We start from the raw sequence: 20,155 nt of genomic DNA on the forward strand, positions 1-20,155 counted from the left end.
TAGACTTAGTTCAACCAAGAACACCTGCAAGGCAGCATTATTTGGTTTCAGAGTTTTTTTGTACTAACATTATATGGGATGCTGTCCTCAGTTAACCTCATTTCCCCAGAGGTCTAACAAACTTTTGGTATATCTACCTTGTACTCTCCCAAGCCACCGGCCATCCTCTTGAGCTTCGAGCAAAATATTAGACAATAAATAAAATATACTTTGTTTTGGGTATCCATTCATTATGACTTTATTCCTAAAAAACAATAGAAGGTTTATAACAAAGTTGATGTTGTTTTGCCCAGACGTATGGGGGAGAGAAGTAGAGAAAAGAAATTTGAGAGTAATGTTGTCATAGAGTAGAGACAAGAGGGGGGGGGGGGGGGGTAAAAATTGTGTATTGATGTTCAAGGACAAATCTTAACTTCTAGTAGCCCCTATCATAAAATAAAACACCAATACCTTCCAAAATAAATGAACATAAGGCAATTACTACAATTAAATTTAGATTAACATTTCCACATTGTCTTTTCTTAAGTCTTGTAATCTTTCAGTTTTGGTATGGAAAATGCTTAAAATCAAATTTGTAAGAACTCTGGTATAGCTTTACTAACATTACAGTTTAGAAATATATGTAAATAATATGTAATAATACATAGCTGACAAATGTCATAATGTAAAATATATTATGCCTTGTAAAATATGATATATCATAATATATATATTTATCTATAATATAACTAAGAAAGACTGGTGTAGTATTTCATAATTTTAAAGTTGTATATTATTGTTAATTTTGTATTTATATACATGCTTGACTCTTTCAGATTACAGATGTTCAAAACTCTTCTCAAAGTAGGCGCCTTACAGGAAACACTATACCACAGTCCTATAACTCCAGTGGTAATGTTCTGAAGCTAAATTTCATCACTGATCGATCAATTGTCTATAGTGGATTTAGACTTGAATGGGCATTCATTGGTAATCATTTATTATATCAGTTTTAAATTATGCTTTATATTAAGATATTTGCATTAAAAAATAGTTTGATTTTTTCTGGAGCTCATTAATAAAATAATACTTCAATGCAGGGCATAAGTGAAGTAAAAATGGCTTGTCAGACCTGACAGTCAATAGGGCAAATTAAGTAGTTCACCTCTTTCCATGACCTCAGTAAATAAAGGGTTTGGTCATCTGTTTAAATACCTATAACATAGTTTTTATCTCAAATTTTATTTAAAATTCAATAATACAAAAAACACTTTCTCAGAATAGCATGAATATAATGGAAATCAAATGAACATGACTATGTTCAATATTTAAAATAATCACGTAAACTGACATACAATTTAAATGATCTCCACATTGATTCAACAAGTATCGAAGAAAATAATATTAAAGATATCAGTGGAGTAAATTCCATTGTGGCCTTCTGCTATATGTTAAATAATGATAAGACTGTAGTGGCATGGTTAAAAAAATTTGAAAGAGCTTCCTATTCGAGAAAGAAATCAATGTTTATATTCATGTTATTTACTGATGAAGGCACGGACCTCAGAAAAATCACTTATTGTTGGCAAAAGAAAAAAAAAAAGAGAACAAAAGAAGTTTTTAAAACCCCAAAAGAAAACCCACTTAATAAAATAGTTTTTTTGGAATTTTTTTAGGCAATAAATCAGTTTAAGTATTAAATAAATTAAATAAATAAAGTTGGGGGGGGGGTTAAAAATAAGAATTCCGATTATTCAGTCAAGCGGAAAGTTAAAAAATGCCCACTCCCTCCCCAATTCCCATTGCACACCTCGGTTTGAGTCTTCCACTATATAACCCACCCCTTCCTTTGTCCTCTAATTAGCAAATTTTATATTTGATGTGTGGAAGTTACCACTAAGCCAACCTTATCCTTCCCTGTTGCAAGCATTAACAAAAATCATCTTCCCTATGGCCCCCACATCATAAATGGATGTCCCTAAAGGATTGGGTAGTCAGAGATTCATTTGGGGTTAAAAGGCTTTATAAAGGGTGGGGTTGGCCTAACAGGATATTGGTTTGTGTTTTGCAGTGCAGCTGATGGTGTATTTTTATAAATTCATTTTTGTTGAAATATAATTTACATCTATTGTCACTATTTTAAAATTTCTAGGCTGTGGAGGAATATTGCAAGATCCTACGGGCACCTTTACCAGTCCAAACTTCCCAAATCCTTATAACAGAAACATTGAATGTGTATGGAAAATTATTGCTAACTTGGATCAGGCAATTGAACTTACGTTTCCAACATTTCAACTAGAAGCTCATGATCGCTGTGAATATGATTACGTGAAGGTAAAAAAATAAACTGTATTATACATCTTTGTTTTAATTAAGTTTGTTTTCAATTGATTAGTGGGCTATCATCAAGAATAGCAGTATTTTTTTACTTGAAAATTGAGGTTTTTCTTTTTATGAATTTAAGATTTTAAATAATGTAGGATTACTACTTTAATTATTTGGAATTGCAAAGTTCTCGACATGTGGCCGACATTTTAGTAAAATATTTTATGCACACTTTGGTACAAATTTTTAAAAATTGTACATAAACTTTGATATTTATAATTAAATAGGCCTACAGCCATGTACATAAATGTTCTCTCAAATATATATCAAGGGACATTCTTAGCATAGAACAGCTCATCTTATTATACTCATATAGATCTACATCCCATCATGTACATCATGAACATCTTGTTGAAGGTAAAGTTTCAGTTTGTTTCTCAATACTTTGTATTAATTATTTTTCAGGTTTTTGAAGGTGGAAGTGATCAAGGCCCACTTCTTACTCAGCTATGTCATTCAGTATCAAACCAAATCATCACATCACATGGAAACCAGTTGCTTATTAAGTTTATGAGTGATGAATCATTTGTTGGAAATGGATTCAATGCTACATACAGGGCAATACCTGGAGGTAAAAAAGCATCATTTTATATATATATATATATATATATATATATTTCCTTTAGAATGCAAAAATATCAAATGGAGCGTAAATGAGAATATGTTAATTCATTTTAATATATTCTACATATTGATTAACCTCCCTTTTAAAAAATAAAAATGCAGATTATAAATCTTAATATAAACCAAAACAAACCATCTAAGATGACTTTATATGATTTTTTAAAAGTTATAAAACCATTGCAAAACTTACAATGTATTTCAGGATGCGGTGGAAATTTTTCTGCTATGACAGCTACAATAATGTCTAAGAACTACCCACAAAATTATGACCGCAATTCAATATGTAACTGGAGGATAACTGTTGGAGAAGGACATAATGTTGTTCTTACATTTACAGACTTTGCTCTGGGGAATTGCCCCAATGACTATGTAGAAGTAAGTGATTACAAAATTGTTTTACTTTAAAAATATCATCCATACAACCAACTAGTTCATGTTTTTTTAAAGAAAAACTATGGCTGCAAATTTGGCTATTCGATTCTTCCTGTACAGTTAAGTCCTTTTATATCCAAAAAAGTTTGTTTCTTTTAATAAATGTTGAAAAATTGAATAAAAGTAACATTAAAATAGTATATTGTGATTTCTTTTTTGAACAATTATTTTCCACTAAATTGTAACCACATATAAAATGAAAACTGAATATTTTCTAGGCGGTTATATAAAAGAAATCTGCCTCAGCTTATCATTTTTAACAATTTAATAAGAAAGAGCAGACATATACTGAATTATTTTTTAAATAGAAAGACATAAAAAGAAGGTAATAGATCGTGTTACAAGTTATTAAATAATTATCACATGCATTTAAAAATGTACAATATAAATTTTATAAAATTTTGTTTTATCGTGAAAACAAAATAAACATTTTAAAATGTTTTAATTTAATGAATTTTAATTTTGAAGTTCTCCTTTTTTTAAAATTTATTCAATATTGAAGCTCTAGTTTTTCTTTGTCATTTACCCATAACTATAACCTTTTGTTTTAATCAATTTTTTTCTTTAATACTACAGTAACATTTTTGTTTTCCTGTACTATCAAGCCATCTTTAATTTTTAATAAAAATAGAAGTTAAACTCCAGATATGACATAATTTGTCTTCCTCGCAATTTACAAACACCTAGATCTTCTTTAGAACTCCTTTGCTCTTTAACTTTTAGTATTTTTTTTAGTAATATGTTTCTGAATCTCAATTATTAAGCTAGTTATCTTCATTTAAACATGGTATATGTGATCTGTCACAACAAAATAAGTTAAATGTAAACAAGATATTATTTGTTGAATACGAAAATATGAGGCGTGAGTCTATGAAATTTTTCCATGGATTTTTACTTATTTTTATAACATTTGTGTTGGGTTTTTTTTTTTAAAATAAAATAAAAATAAGTAATTGAAAATTATTTTTAATAGTCTAATTAAGCAGATTGGTAAATTCAAAGTTTCTAAGATACTGGCATTCAGTACCAACAGCAGTGTTATTGAGTACCCACAGCTTTAGCACTCAGTACACACGGTTTCAGCACTCAGTGCCCACTGATTCAACACTGAGTACCCACAACATTGGCACTATGTAGCTACAGCACTGTCATTGGGTATCCATAGCAGTATCATTCAAGTACCACAGGAGTAGCATGTAGTACTAAAAACAGAAACATTGGGTACCAACAACAATAGCAGTGAGTCCCCACGCCAGTGGAACAGAGTACCCACAGCAGCTACATTGAGCATGAAAGAATATACAATGGCAGAACATTGTCATTTAGAACAATATTTGTTCATGTGCTTTGTGTGTATAGCAAATATAGGTCAAATGAGAAATATGCATCTTTATTAGTTGACCTTGAATAGGAGTTCATGGGACGGAGTGGCCTAGCGGTAAAGAGCTGGACTGCTAACCCGTAAGTCTCGAGTTCGAATCCGGGTTCAAGTCAGTAGACTGTCCCTGAGTCCAACCAACTCTGATGGGTACCTATCTCATGTTAGGGAAAGTAAAGGCGGATGGGCATAGTGCTGACCACACTTTCACTTCATATGCCGAGGTCACAGAAACAAGTGAACTCTACTTCACTTGCCCTATAGGCCGTCAGGTTTAAAAAGGGAACTTTTTGAATAGGAGTTCACAATAAGGGCGTACCAGTGACAACTAAGTCACTTTCATATGTATCTTTATACTGTAGAACAGTAGAACCTTATCAGCAATGATTCAAAGTTTTCATGAATTTTACAAGTGAGTCTACACCTGCTTACATGTCCATATGTTTAGCTTGTGATATTCTATTGTTTGTGCATAGATATTTAGAGAAACCTGTGTTGGTAAAAATAGTAAAATTACCCAGACTACAATTTTTTTAACTCTTTTGTCCAATAGTGCCTGATATTGCAAATTAGTGACAAGTCCAAATTTAAAAACGATAATATACCTTAAATCCAGTGTCAGTATGACAGTAAATCAGCACAAATAATTTTTTACATGCTGGGACATAATTGAGGCATGAAGAGGTCAATAACAGAATATTAAGATGTTGCTTATACATTGAGCAGCTCTCTAATTATTTTAACAAGCAAGTACTCATGATTTTTCATTGTGGTGTGTCCATGCACTGTGGATACAAGGTAATCCTTATGCAGGCAAGCATTGTCATTGTGCGTTTGCATTAATGCTACTGAAAACTTCCTATATGGAAATGAGATATATCTCATCATCTTTTGTAGATCTTTGATGTAATCGATTCAAATGAAGTCTCCCTTGGAAGGCTTTGTGACAATCAACTACCAAACCAGACAGAGTACAGATCAACTGGAAATCAAATGTCCATTCGCATGTTGTCATTACAAGGAGTTAAGAATAGAGGCTTTAGAGCCCAATATATAACAGGTATTAGATTCTGTTCATCAATTCCCTAAAACTGTTAAAAGTATGTTGAGTAGTTTGTTTTACTTGTAAATAAAAATATGTAATATAAAAACTACTAAGACATGTATAAATAAAGTATTAAATATTGATAAAAGCATTAATAAAAACATGGTTAAAAAATGAGTAAATAGGCCTATAGTCATACATACAATTTATAATTACATGATGCTGCAAATTTTAATTTTGAGTAGAGTAGGCCTAATAAAAAAATAAGTTATGAACAATTACTTTATTTGCCATTCAGTTTATTGTAAATTTAAAGTTGTTTTTAGTATCTACTAGAATACCCGTCATCCGTTGGATAACTGTGGGTTTCGGGGGTCATCCATCAAAAAACATCACGTCTGTCACTCAGAGGCATAGCGACCCTTCCCGGCGCCCGGGGACAAAGTTTTCGATTTGAACCCCCCCCCCCCCTCAAACTTTTGATGTGCACCCCCCCCCCACTCAAACTTTTGATTTGAACCCCCCTCAACCTATCAATTTATTTTTCCAAACCATTTTGGCGCCCCAACATATGTCCCCCCCCCCTTCCCCCCTCCACCTCCCCACCCCCCCTTCCCCCCCCCCCGCCTCCCCTCCCCACCCCCCGCCTCCCCTCCCCACCCCCCGCCTCCCCTCCCCACCCCCCGCCTCCCCTCCCCTACCGTCCCCCCCCCCCTCCTCGGGACGCTACTGCAGTGTCACTTATCGTCACAAAAAACAGACCCCACATTCAAATATATGTTTTTTATCTTTTAAAAACACCGAAAACACCGATTTCGGACTATCCCTTCATAAACTGACGTCACAGGTGACCTACTCAACTCTACTTCACCTGCCCAGTGTCCTGCCAAGTCTCAGACAACATGTTTTTATCGTTTAAAAAACAATTCCAGCCGGGCATGTATCTGACCACACTATCCTTTCATATGCTTAGGACAAAGAAACAGATGAACTCTACTTCACCTGCCCTGTATCTTGCCAAGTTCAGATAGGCAACGTTATCATTCACATCTAAAAAAAAAAAATTAAAAAAAAAATTTCATTGACATATTGGTCTAGAACCCGTGCCTCCTGCATGAGAGCTGACTACGCTACCATTTTAGCTATTTACTCGTGACGTCACAAGTGAATTTTTATACTATACTATGTGTCTCCTTATGCAACTTGATTTACGCGTATAGATTCTAGATCTAGATCTAAAAATAAGTCTAGTAGTACTAACTTTCAAATTAAATTTTATCTTAAATAAGCCAAACAAAGATTTATATAAAATAATTAAGGTCTGAAATAGATTCTAGATGTAGAATTTACATTGAATCTAGTGACCTACATCTAGGCTAGATCTAGATCTAGGCTAGATTCATAAATTTCCTTCGATAGCTGATCTTTAGATCTAGAGAAATTTATCGTAAAACTAAATGAAAAAGACAGTTGAAAATTGATATAAGTGTTGGAACGTAATAAATACAGCAAACGGACGTATTGTTAAAGTTATGACCGACAGAAAATTAGATTTAGAACGCGTTAAACTTTTGAATGGGAACACAATTTTCTTCAATAGACGCCGCCATTTTATTGTACTAAAGAGTAAACAAAAACCTGTGACGTCACTATTCCCACAAAGTTTAGTCAAGGTTTTAACATTTTAAAAAAAAATGGGTTATTCTGCGTAGGAATAAATCAATAAATTAATTAACGTCTTTAAATAAATTTGTGATCAACAGTCTGTCTGCATTAAAAAATTATTCTCTACCTGCATACCATTTTACAGCTTTCCAGATAGAGTCGAACATATCACAATTTTCGATCAGGCAAACAAATAAATATTCAAACATGTAAACAAAGTTGACTTTTAGTAGTATATAGATAAATGGTTTAGTGAGATTAAATGCAATTTTTACATGTTCCGATTTTTAAAGACATAACAATATTTTTAGGCTGTGGTGGTACTTTGAATGCAGACTTGGGAGGATCAATACAAACTCCTTTTTATCCCAATCAGTATCCATTTAATACAACTTGCATCTGGATTATCAGGTCTTCTACACTTGGTAAGTTTTTTAATGCATTTTCATAAGAGTGCCAGCCAAAGTTTTGTTAGAGGTCAATTTGGATTCTCCAAAAAAACTCATAAATATGTAACTGTAAATGTTGTAGTTCTGTTACAATTGTTACAGAAAGACAATGACCTTCAAATGTCCAAATCATGTTCCTTCTCTTCTGATTTTTTATCTACACCACTACCTTCTTTAATCTTTTAATTTGGAAATATATATATCCTTTTATCTCTTAATCAACTTTCTTTAAAAGGCTTTTATTTAGCTTGCTCAGTATGTGTGTGGCTCTAGGAATTTTAATTTAACCCACTTCCCATTGTTGAATTGAGCTGAAATTTGGGACAGAGGAAGATCTTGGATGATAATGCAAGTTTTAATCGTATTAGATAGACAATTTAAAAAATTACTATATTCAAAGAGACAAAGATAAAATAAAAAATACTAGCTATCGCTTGATAATAAGAGGGCTGTCATGGATGAACTCAATTCAGTTTACGGTTGGCTGATTTTGTAGAGTACAAACTAATTAGTGGTAGATAACTCAATTTTAGTGATGGGATTGCTACTTGAAAGATCAACTTTAAAGTGATCACAAACTACAAAAGTGGGATAAAAATTTAAAAAATGTTCTTTTTGAGAAAAAAGACTTATCATTTTCACAAATCACAAAAAAAATCACATATGAAAAATGCACTTAAATGTAAAAAAAAATAATTTTATTTGGTGTAACCTTATTGGGGCTATATATGACTAAAAATAAAAGCCTGGGCACTCACTGATGGAAAATATATTCCCTTCACAAGGAATTCATTGATAGGTTTGTTCTATAACATAAAATAAGACATGTTCGATTTTCATCTATAAGCTCCCAGGCTTTTATTTTTAGTCATACCAGCAAATAGCTTTAGTAACTAAGGTAACACCAAATTAATTTAGTTTTTACTTATTGCATTTTTTATTGATGATTTTTGTTGGTGATTTGTGAATATTGTAATAGATTGAAATAATTGTGAGGTCAAGGGAACTCACTCTTCTGTATTAGTTATATTTATAATATTGTTATCTTCAGTGATGTCCCTTGTCTACTTCCTCCAGTCCTCTCTGTGTGTTACCATCGTGGTAGTTAGACCAGATTAAATGTGTTATATACAACCACAGGCTTCTGTCGTCAATCTATTATAACTGGCGACGAAGGATAAACATCTACTAGAAAGAGCACCTACTTACGCAAAAAAGAGGTTTGCTAGAGCTTATTAGCTAATTATTTCTAGAATTATGGCGCTGTATGGCCAAATAAAAGAATTTGATGCGAATGATGAAATCATTCAAGATTACCTAGAGAGGTTAAGCTTTTACCTAGAAGCTAACAACGTGACGATAGAAGCCAAAAAGAGAGCTGTTTTGTTAACAGTCATAGGGCCTCAACAATTTAGGCTACTAAAAGACTTATGCGCACCAGCCAGTCTAACTACCAAGAGCTTTAACGAGCTGAGCAAATTGCTAACAGACCACCATGCGCCTACCCCATCAAAGTTTCTATGTCGAGCTAGATTTGACAGTAGGACTCGTCAACCAAACGAGTCAATATCAGAATATGTTGCTGCTTTACGTCATTTAAGTAGATTTTGTGAATTCGGCGATACGCTGTCTGACAGACTATGTGAAAAGTTTGTGACAGGTGTAAACAGCCCTGATATTCAAAGAAAGTTGCTGCTCGAGTCAGATCTAAAATTGGAAAAAGCAATACAACTTGCAACTTCATACCAGCAGTCATCAGATGCGGCGAAATCTCTTACGCCTTCAGGGATCCATGCAGTAAACAGCAGGTTAGTCAACAAACACCAACCCCATCAGAGCATTCCAATTTATGCTAAACAGCCTGCTCGTTCAAATCCTAGTTCTAAATCTAGTAATAATTATCAAAAATGTCATCGATGCAAAGGTCCCCATGCATCTCATCGGTGCAAGTTCAAGTCTGCAACTTGTTATAAGTGCAGTGAGCAAGGTCACATTGCTAAGGCCTGCTTTGCAAAGTCTTCGTCTGTTGCTAAATCTAGCCAGTCAAGACAGTACCGCAACCAAAGGCAGCACTATGTTAACTCTCACCAAGACTACCTAACCCAACCAATGAACCACTCTACCTGTGAAAATGCTCAAATTGATTTGCAGCCGGATTTCAACCTGTTCTCTGTTAAATCAATAAGTCATGCTCCCATCAATGTACAAGTTAATATCAACGGTAAGAGCATCAGCTTCCAACTTGACACTGGAGCATCTCTAACACTCATAACAAAGAAAGATTTTGACACTGTCACTGGAGGATCAGTGCCTCTACAGCCATGTCACAAGTGCCTAACAACATACACTGGTGACAATGTTCCGGTAATAGGAGAGTGTATGGTTCATGTGAGTTATAATGGTCAAAGTGTTAAACTTCCTCTTCTTGTGGTTGAAGGAAATGGACCGCCATTACTAGGTAGGAACTGGTTAAGTGATCTTAAGTTAAATTGGGAGAGTATTTGTTCATTGAAGAATGTAAAAGAATCTAGTCTTACTTCACTAGATAAAGTAATATCTGAAAATAAATGTGTTTTTGGTAATCATGGATTACTAAATGATAGAACAGTGAAGTTAAGCATTAAAGATACAAATCCAAGATACTGCAAAGCTAGAGTTCCACCTTATGCAATGAGGAATAAAATTGAAAATGAGCTAAGTAGATTGGAATCTAATGGCATTATAAAGAAGGTAGACTATTCCGATTGGGCGACACCCATTGTGCCAGTGTTAAAGAAGGATGGTTCTATAAGAATTTGTGGAGATTATAAAACTACACTGAATAAGCAAATAGAGCTAAATAGGTACCCTATACCTAACATTGAGGAAATTTCTTTGAATTTGGCAGGAGGAGACAAATTCACTGAATTAGACTTTAGTCATGCTTACACTCAACTAGAACTGCATCCAGATTCAAAAGTCTATACGACAATAAACACACATAAAGGACTCTACCAATATGAAAGACTATGTTTTGGCATATCATCTAGCCCTGGAATTTTCCAAGCTGTCATGGACAGTATTTTTAAGGATATTCCAAATGTTTGTGTGTACTTTGACAATGTGTACATAACTGGTAAGAATGACACTGAACATCTTAAAACACTTGATAAAGTCTTGAAAATTGTTGGTGAAAAAGGTTTAAAGATAAACAAAGATAAATGTCAATTCATGCTGACAGAAATTAGTTTTCTTGGTTATATATTGAGCAAACAAGGCATCAGACCTCAACCTGAGAAAACTAAAGCCATTAAAGAAGCACCCAAACCTGAAAATACCCAACAACTAAGAGCTTTCTTGGGCTTGATAAATTACTATGCAAAGTTCATAGGGAATCTGTCTGGTAAACTATCACCACTGTACAAGCTGCTACAGAAAAATGCAACTTGGCACTGGGGTAAACAACAAGAAGCTGCTTTTAACACAGCAAAAGAGGCTTTGTCTGCTGACACCTTACTAACTCACTATGACCCAGGGAAAAGACTCGTATTGACATGTGATGCTTCACCAGATGGTGTAGGAGCAGTCTTGTCCCACATGGATGAGAAGGGTGACAGACCCATTGCTTTTGCCAGTAGATCTTTGAATCAGGCTGAGAAAAATTATTCTCAGTTAGATAGGGAAGGCTTAGGCATCATTTTTGGTGTTAAGAAATTTCATAAGTTTCTGTTTGGTAGGAAGTTCACCATCTTTACAGATCATAAACCATTGCTAGGTTTATTTGGAGAAAACAAAACCCTACCTGAGCATGCCTCACCAAGAATTCAAAGATGGGCTATCACACTAACTGCATACAATTATGAATTGAAATACAAACCTGGATCTGAGAATAGTGCAGATAGTCTTAGTAGATTACCTTTAAAAAACCAAAGCCTGAGCTATGTACCAGAAGATGTTTTTGTTCTCTTCACTATCATGGATAACTCCAATATAAATGTGAATGATATTAAGAGAGAAACACAAAAAGATGAGTGCTTAATAAAAGTATATGAGTACTGTAAGAATGGTTGGCCTGAAGAGTCAGTGAATGAGGACTTAAAGCCATATTAAATAAGAAATAAAAACCCTTTGTGAAGATAATATAAAAGATGGAGAAGATGCAGTCCATTATCAGTCAGAGTTGCCTAAACAAAGTATTTGTAACTTAATAAATGATTATGGTGATATGGCAATTTCAAATGTTTTAAAGAGAATACATTAGTAAGAAGGAATGTGATCATCAAACAACTTTGCTAACATCATTAGCACTTACAGAAACTAAAAGGGTAACATCAAAAGAAAAGAAAAAGGATTTTTGCCATTTAATACACCCACTTCAAATACTGGATCACAGTTGCAAAGTGATATTGTCCAGGATATTACTTTAAACAGTATTTTTGGTTACCAGGAAAGCACTATCAGATTACCTGAGAAATTGATCAATCAAAGAAATCTATGCCAGTTAAGGATCGGAATAATAGCATAATACTTTCAGATGCCAATTCAAAAATAGTTCCATTAAATCATGACAAGACATTCATTGAAAGAGAATTTGGTGTTAATAAGAATGTGTATCTAAGAAATTATGGGAGAAAGGAAAAATGGATACCAGGTCAAATTGTTCAATGTACAGGACCTGTGTCTTATAAAGTAAAAATAACTTGTGCAGATAATAAGTGTGAATCTATCAATCCCACCAAATCTGAACAGTTCACACCAACTCAGTTTGTTCCACAACCAAGTTCTGTTGATATGAGTGAACCAAGTTGTCTGGAGTCAGAAAATGTAAATTCTGGAGTTAATGATTTAAATCCTAGACCTCCTGAGATAGAGAGTCCAGATGGTCAGAATCTTGAGTCACCAAATCAGAAGCCACTGAGAAGGTCAAGCAGGACAATCAAAGTCCCAAATAAGTTAGACCTATGATTTTAAAGGTCAAAAGGACTTTGACATCATTGTGTTGTATCTTGATTATGTTGTGGCATATTGTGCATTGTTTGTAAGGATGTAATCTACCATAATGTTCATGTTACAATATAATTGGTGATTTTAGGATACTATCAATTGTTCTATTGAGAGATGTGTTATTGTGTTCTAAGGGTAAAGGGATGTAATAGATTGAAATAATTGTGAGGTCAAGGGAACTCACTCTTCTGTATTAGTTATATTTATAATATTGTTATCTTCAGTGATGTCCCTTGTCTACTTCCTCCAGTCCTCTCTGTGTGTTACCATCGTGGTAGTTAGACCAGATTAAATGTGTTATATACAACCACAGGCTTCTGTCGTCAATCTATTATAAATATGAAGCCTTTTTCCTTTAACATTTTTTTTGTTTGAGATTTTTAGATTAATAACCATAGATTATAGTTATGTATGAAATCAAACAAACTTGATGTATATTTTTGACACAGTTTACCATAGGTAAATGTTTTGTATAAAAATTGTGTCCACATTCTTTCCACAAATAGTTTAGAATCAATAATGAAATGTAGAGTATATGTTGGTAAAATTTTAGGGACAAAGCTAATGTAACTTATACAAATGATTGTAATGCCTATATGTGCATTAACTTTAAATAATTTATGGTACCTATAAATATTAAAATAATTTTTTTTTTATAATGAACTTTTATATAATTATCTGCCAAAAAGAAGTAAATAAATAATTTTCTATTTGTAATAATGCACCACTATTTAAATAACTCAAAAGAAAAGCATGAGTTGCTAAAACGACTTACACACCTTGTTATGCTTAGGCTGTGCAGTGAGAGGGTTTGAGTCACTTGACTCAGCCAACTACCATTTCGCTAGTCTCCAATACCAGGGAGAGAGTATTAAACCTTGAGAACCACTAAGGTTCTCTTACGTTCAGACAAATCAACGACGTTTAGAAATAAGATGAACTAAATACTTCTTGTACAAATCTTTATTACTGTATTCACGTATCTATATTCCTAGAACCTATCTCTCAACTTGAGTCATGCCAACCAGCACACAACCTTTCACACCGACAATCGAGATTCAACTCCCTCACACATAAACTCCTTGCAACCAACTCTCTACCCCATCATACCAATGTGTTCACTATGTTCTTCGCACCAACCTGCACTCAATTCAATATCTACTAAAACATACATCATAACACACCTATTGAATGTGCTGTAAAGTTTGTACTTTTTAATCCTTAACAAATTGTTTAAAAGTCTTCAATTAAGGCAAATTTGATGTCACATTGCATTGTCCCCCGAGTCTTGATCCACGTGCCTAGTTTGAAAGAAATCGGTCTGCTAAAAGTGGTTGAAATTTTGCTCATCAGTTTTGACCCATGAAGGAGAAAGCAGAACAGACAAAAGCTAAAGGAATCGAGTTAAATAAAAGTGTCTAAATAATTTTTTTAAAAATTTTACAGCTTCAAAAGTTCATCTTTCATTTACCTACATGAATATACCTGATGTTGATGGTTGCCAGCAAAGTTATGTAACAGTTAATGATGGCACAGAACCACTTGAGCTTCATCCAAATCAACAACAAACAAGATATTGTGGAAACAACATCCCTGCACCTTATTATTCTCAAGATTTTGCCATCTATGTAGTGTTCAGGTCTGGTGCTTCTTATCGTACTGGCAATGGATTTAGGGCTGTATACTCATCTTCACTTGCTTGTAAGTTATCAGTAATTATTTTCTTATACACTTGTTTTAGTTTTTCAAGTGTTGAAAAAATTAATATATGTTTCTGTAACTCAGTGCTGAAACTGCTTTAACAAAATACATTGGTCCACTTTAATGTCTATTGTATTATGGTTGGGTTTAGACAAACAAATTTGTTATTATAATATCTATTTTGGAATTATATATCTAACAGCTTGTGGTGGTGATGACATAACAGCAATATCAGGACAGTTTCAAAGTCCAAACTACCCTAACAATTACCCTAACAATATTGATTGTCAGTGGGTATTCAAAACTTCACCAGGAAATGCACTGACATTATCTTTTAAGTAAGATACCTTTTTTTAAAACTCTTATTTTATTTGTTTTTTCTTTGTTCTTACCATAAGTCTCAATGGACACCAGCGAGAAAAGTCTCAAAGGTATTTGAGAGGTGTATAAATTCATTTAAAAATCTTGCACGGCGTAGTTACAATTAATATGGTTATAAAATCCTGTCTGTCTGGTTTTTTTGACTTTACTAAAGATTGGATGTATTTGATGTTTTTAATATTTTCGGTAACTAAATAAAAATTTAAAAAAAAGCAAAAACAATTTGGTTTTCACGTGTAATGGCGACATAAACAATGGCCGCCATAAATTTTATTGTACACATCGTAAGCTAAAAATAGAAAAAATAGGTCATGGTGTGTAAATTTGCATAGTTATTTAAAAACTTGATCTGCAAAGTTTTGTAAACAAAATAACTATAAAGTGGGGCTGTCAGAAATCGATCACGGAGTTCCTTTACAGCCAATCAATGTTTGTCTTACGAAAGTGAAACATCGGGTTATAACTTAGGCTTGATGAAAATAAATAGAAATGTAGCCTTAAACTCAACAAATTATTTTCAAGTTCTCTGGATCTGCAACTTGTATAGCATTGATTCTAAAAATATTACATTTCTTAATTAATTTTAGGCTTAAGTTTTTAATAAAATTTTATCTTTTATTAGTTTTATGGTCCTAAATCTAAAAAAAGCACATTTTTATTCCATGTCAACAACATTACGGAAGGAATCTCGTCAACTCGCTGGTGTCCATTGATAACTTTTACTTTAGTTACACTCAGTTCAATATAAGTTGCTTCAATACAAATATACTATAGTGAATTCAATAGGATTGTACACAATTCTAGTGTAACAAATATGATACTACAAAATTTAGGACTTAATAATGTTTTATATCTGGTTAATTTGGGTTTTGAGGTAAACATTTATAAAATTATTTTACTGTTAAAGCTATGTAGCATGTGGTTTCTTCAAAATAGTACCCGTTTAAATGACAATACCAGGGAGTCGAGTTGGTAAAGCTAAACCGATAAGTCTCACGGTCGAACCCTCAGGCAGATAAGGCTCGTTAGCTGGGGACAGCAATTCTTCAAGAGAGACAACTCCAAAACCAAACAACCACTGCCTTGTAGTTTGTTCTTGGCTGGACAAACGCAATGGAATCCAAAAAGAAAAGCAGGCTGAAATTGCAGTCAATGGCCTATATGGTGCATACCAGTTGACACATACACTTATTGTGTTGGAGGAAATCTATTCCAACACTAAAAATTAAAAACAAAGAAGAAGAAATGTTAATACCAAGTATTGACATCTGTCAAGCTATCATTAGGCCTAATAAGGTATGGCTAATTGTGGAGTAGTCGTCAAGTATACTGGAAATGCAGTTTTTTCTAATAATTCAAACTTATAGTTACATTTTAATACTTAAAATTTTAACACTTAGCCTTTGACTTTCCACATTGATTTGAAAATTAAAAAATATGTGTGTGTTTTCATGTATGTGGCATTAATGCGGTAAAGTGTGAAAGTGAATGTAGACAAACTAGATCAATCACTGACTGTATAAAACCACCAAATGTGGTAGATGTAGAGATGAAAAAAATTTATGTCATAAAAAACATAAATACAGCTGTTGAAAGCTAAAGTTAGTCATTTCTGGATAATTGGTTGTTTTTTTTTAACTCTCTATCATGAGCTGGAATTTGTTTTAAAATTTTATTTACATGAATTAATTTCAATATTAATTGTTTTCAATTGCTATCCTGAAGATATTTTCCCATTGCTGGTTTTGTAATGGTAACCATGCTCATTAAGTGCACTTTACTATGGTAAAAAATATATTGTTTTCAAATTTGTGTTTAAACTATTAAAAATGCAATGAGAGTAATTTAATTAGTCACATTTGAAAACACATTACATAAGGTCAGAAAAATAGCAATTTCTAGAACTAGAATCATCTGATAAATTTATTCAGAGTCAGCCTACTAAGTCACAAGGTCAAAAATAAGCCTGTCGGGGAAAATCATATTTAATATTTAAAGTAGCATTTGCCATGTAAACAATCAATTCTATTTTTCAAGTTCTATTTAAAAACCATGTTTTTCAGTGACTTTGAACTTGATGGAGGTTTCAATGATGACTATGTAGAAATACGAGCACCAGAAATAACTAACTATATTGGCAGATGGTATGGAAACAATGGTCCTTTCAACTTAAGCTCATCTTATGCTGGTGCTATTGTTATCTTTAGAACAAATGAAGCAAATACAGGGAAAGGCTTTGCAGGCTCATGGGCTGCAAGTATGTTTAAAATAATATTTTATAGACATGATACTGCCTGCTAATAATTTATAACCAATAAATTAATCTCTGTCTTTCATAATCTAGGATGTTACTCCTATGTGTTACTGATTTGCTACTGTATTTTCAGACATATTCTATTTGGGAGGCATTTTAATTATTGATTATGAAGGTCTTTCTGCTATTGTGAAAGCAAAATTAAATGAGTTATAAGATTTAACAAAAAATTCTTTTTTATGACTGGGAGTCATCCATTTATGACATCCACATTGAAGTGGAGAGGGGAGTCTTAAAATGTTAACATATGAAGTGATTGGGTCTTAGGCGTGGGAGCAGGGGGGGGGGGAATCCGGGGCTATTGGATGTCTTTAATATAACTTTGCACCACAACAGGTAATAAAATTGTAAAATCTGTTTGTAAATGTATTGTCTTTTTGGTAAGCTAGCCAGTTGGTTTTTAGAACTATTTAAAATTTAATGTTCATTTTCATTCTCCTGTATAATAATTTACACATCTTGCAAGGTTGCCTGGAACAAAATTTGTAATATTAAGATAAGTGCCACAATAATTTTGGCCTGGATTAATTTTATAATTTTCTTTTTTAGCTACCTCTAACCAATTAACTGGTGATGACGGACAGATATCGTCCCCTCATTATCCATCTATTTACCCAGGATCTGGTTTTTATACGTAAGAGACTTATTCATAAAAACTAACATTGATGTAATCACTGATGTATTTTTATCAGCCGTACCTGTATGTATCATAACAAAATTGCTAGAAGTCTTTTAACTTATATTTGCTAAAGCCACAATGTCAATTATGGATCAGAAATGGTTTATCGTATATATAAGATGTACACAACATAAATTAAAATGATATTACGTATATTCTAAAGCAAACTTTCAATTATGTTGTCTTTGGCAGTTGGACAATAATTACATCCCAAGATAAACAGCTTCAAGTAACTTTTAATGAGTTTGTGCTGGAGTTGAGCCAAAACTGTAGATATGACTTTGTAGAGGTATTTAATAATTTAATTTAAGGCTACACTAATGTATTTATTTATAAAGTTATTTGCTATGTATAACAATACATTTGTTACAATAGAGTGATAGTTCTTGGTTAATATAATTCATGATCATTCAGAATGAAGATGTCTCTAAAACCCAAACAGATGTTTTCAGTGTAACTTTAGCATACCCTCCTGCCAAAAATATCTAGTAAAAATTACTTAGACTTTTAAACTTTAATTTCTTCCATAGATTTTTGATGGAAGCCGAGATACTGGAACTTCCTTAGGAAAATGGTGTGGCACTAGCCTCCCACCACCTGTGCGCTCCACTGGCAATGTAATGACAGTGGTTTTTGTGACAGACGACCATGATAATTTTAGAGGATTTTTGTTAACTTGGAATTCCTTTTACTCTCAAAATTCTCCAGAGACAACTGCAGTAGGTGAGTGGATGTAAATATAGTGGTGCACCTTAGTGCTATTGGTGACATATATTGAGTTTTCCACCTGTTTAGGCAAGGATATTCATGTCCTTAAATCTCTGCACCCAATGGTCAGCTGAAAGAAAGTTTAAATGCCTAGTAAAAAAGCAGTACTTTTCAATCTAAAATTATAATACCTTTTTTAAATAAATGTATAATATTATAATACAATAAAATCATTATTATTTTAAATTGTATTTATTTTTCACATATATTTTACAAGATTTTCACTTGATAAAATGAATGTTAAAGCTCTTGTGGAAATGAAAAAAGAGTTGCTACAAAAACTATTTGTTAACAAACAATTTTAAATTGCAGGATGTGGAGGCACCCTTATAGCCAACTGGACAAATCAAGAACTATATACACCTAATTTTCCTAATAATTATCCCGACTATGCCAATTGTAAATGGACAATTCTGGCCCCTGAAGGCTATTCTATAAAAGCTCAAATTAACAGTTTGGTTGTAGAAGATTGCTGTGATTATATACAATTCTACAATGGTTGGTATTCCTATAACTAAAATATGAATAATGTAGGCATACTTTTCAAAATTTGTTTAACAGTTAATATGAGAAATGTGCCGTTTTGTCTGACCTATTATGTTTTATGGCTCTTTGAGCCAGGTGGAACAGAGACTTGAACAGTTGTCAAGAGCACAATAAACCAACTCTGGCGGTGTGGTTTGAGCAAAAGAATATATTTGATCTACTTGAAACTGGAGTCCTAATTTTATCACAAAAATCACAGTTATTCACAACACAACTCCTCCAACTGTTCCTTTGCATTCACCCTTGTTCACACACAACTCCAGTCTTGCACACCTCCCCCTCTGTTTACATTTTAAACAACCATCAAACATTTCTACTTACTATAACAAAGCACAATTCTCCCATGAAATCCATCATATTCCCATATCAAACAATATAATTGCTTCATAAAAAGCTGTTAAACATGCCTGTGTCTTGTTTCTGAATTTCATCCTCACTATAAAATATTTACCATTCCTTAAATGTACTCTTGTATTTTTATAGCCCAATCATTTTTAATTTTTCTAATTATAGGGCTAGGTTGGAATGATATCAATAAGATTTCTCAAAGGGCGACCAATGAAAATTTTCCGGCATTTATTTCACCTGGTAATACTTTGGGAGTGTTGTTTCATTCTGATTTTTCAATAAATAGATCAGGTGGCAACATAACTTACACTCAGGGTATGTTTTTTAAGTTCTTATTAAACTAGACTGGTTTTTAAATGTTCTTTTCTATGTTAATATAGTCTATTTAGAAGAAAAGAGTGTATGCTTGGCTTCTTCAAATTACAGTTGAGTAGTATGTAGATTTAGGGATATAAGTAGTATTGTATGAAAAATTCTA

The 20,155-nt window shown here is 33.1% G+C and overlaps 1 protein-coding gene across 2 annotated transcripts in view; it reads left to right on the forward strand.

The window, feature by feature from the left end:
- LOC131958175 (cubilin) overlaps positions 1–20,155 on the forward strand; it is a 64,973-nt gene that overhangs the window by 26,007 nt on the left and 18,811 nt on the right. For both annotated transcript variants that reach the window (XM_059323046.1, XM_059323047.1), the window contains 14 exons: positions 816–969; positions 2,132–2,313; positions 2,770–2,935; positions 3,191–3,363; positions 5,696–5,858; positions 7,820–7,933; positions 14,387–14,641; positions 14,844–14,979; positions 17,086–17,279; positions 17,886–17,970; positions 18,208–18,304; positions 18,546–18,738; positions 19,096–19,281; positions 19,843–19,992. In XM_059323046.1, coding sequence (XP_059179029.1) covers positions 816–969; positions 2,132–2,313; positions 2,770–2,935; positions 3,191–3,363; positions 5,696–5,858; positions 7,820–7,933; positions 14,387–14,641; positions 14,844–14,979; positions 17,086–17,279; positions 17,886–17,970; positions 18,208–18,304; positions 18,546–18,738; positions 19,096–19,281; positions 19,843–19,992 — 2,248 coding nt within the window. The remainder of the gene's footprint in view (positions 1–815; positions 970–2,131; positions 2,314–2,769; positions 2,936–3,190; positions 3,364–5,695; positions 5,859–7,819; positions 7,934–14,386; positions 14,642–14,843; positions 14,980–17,085; positions 17,280–17,885; positions 17,971–18,207; positions 18,305–18,545; positions 18,739–19,095; positions 19,282–19,842; positions 19,993–20,155) is intronic.

This window comes from Physella acuta, unplaced genomic scaffold (genome assembly GCF_028476545.2).
Source record: "Physella acuta isolate Inbredline_101_S28 unplaced genomic scaffold, ASM2847654v3 ptg001297l, whole genome shotgun sequence".
Lineage (NCBI taxonomy): Eukaryota > Metazoa > Mollusca > Gastropoda > Physidae > Physella > Physella acuta.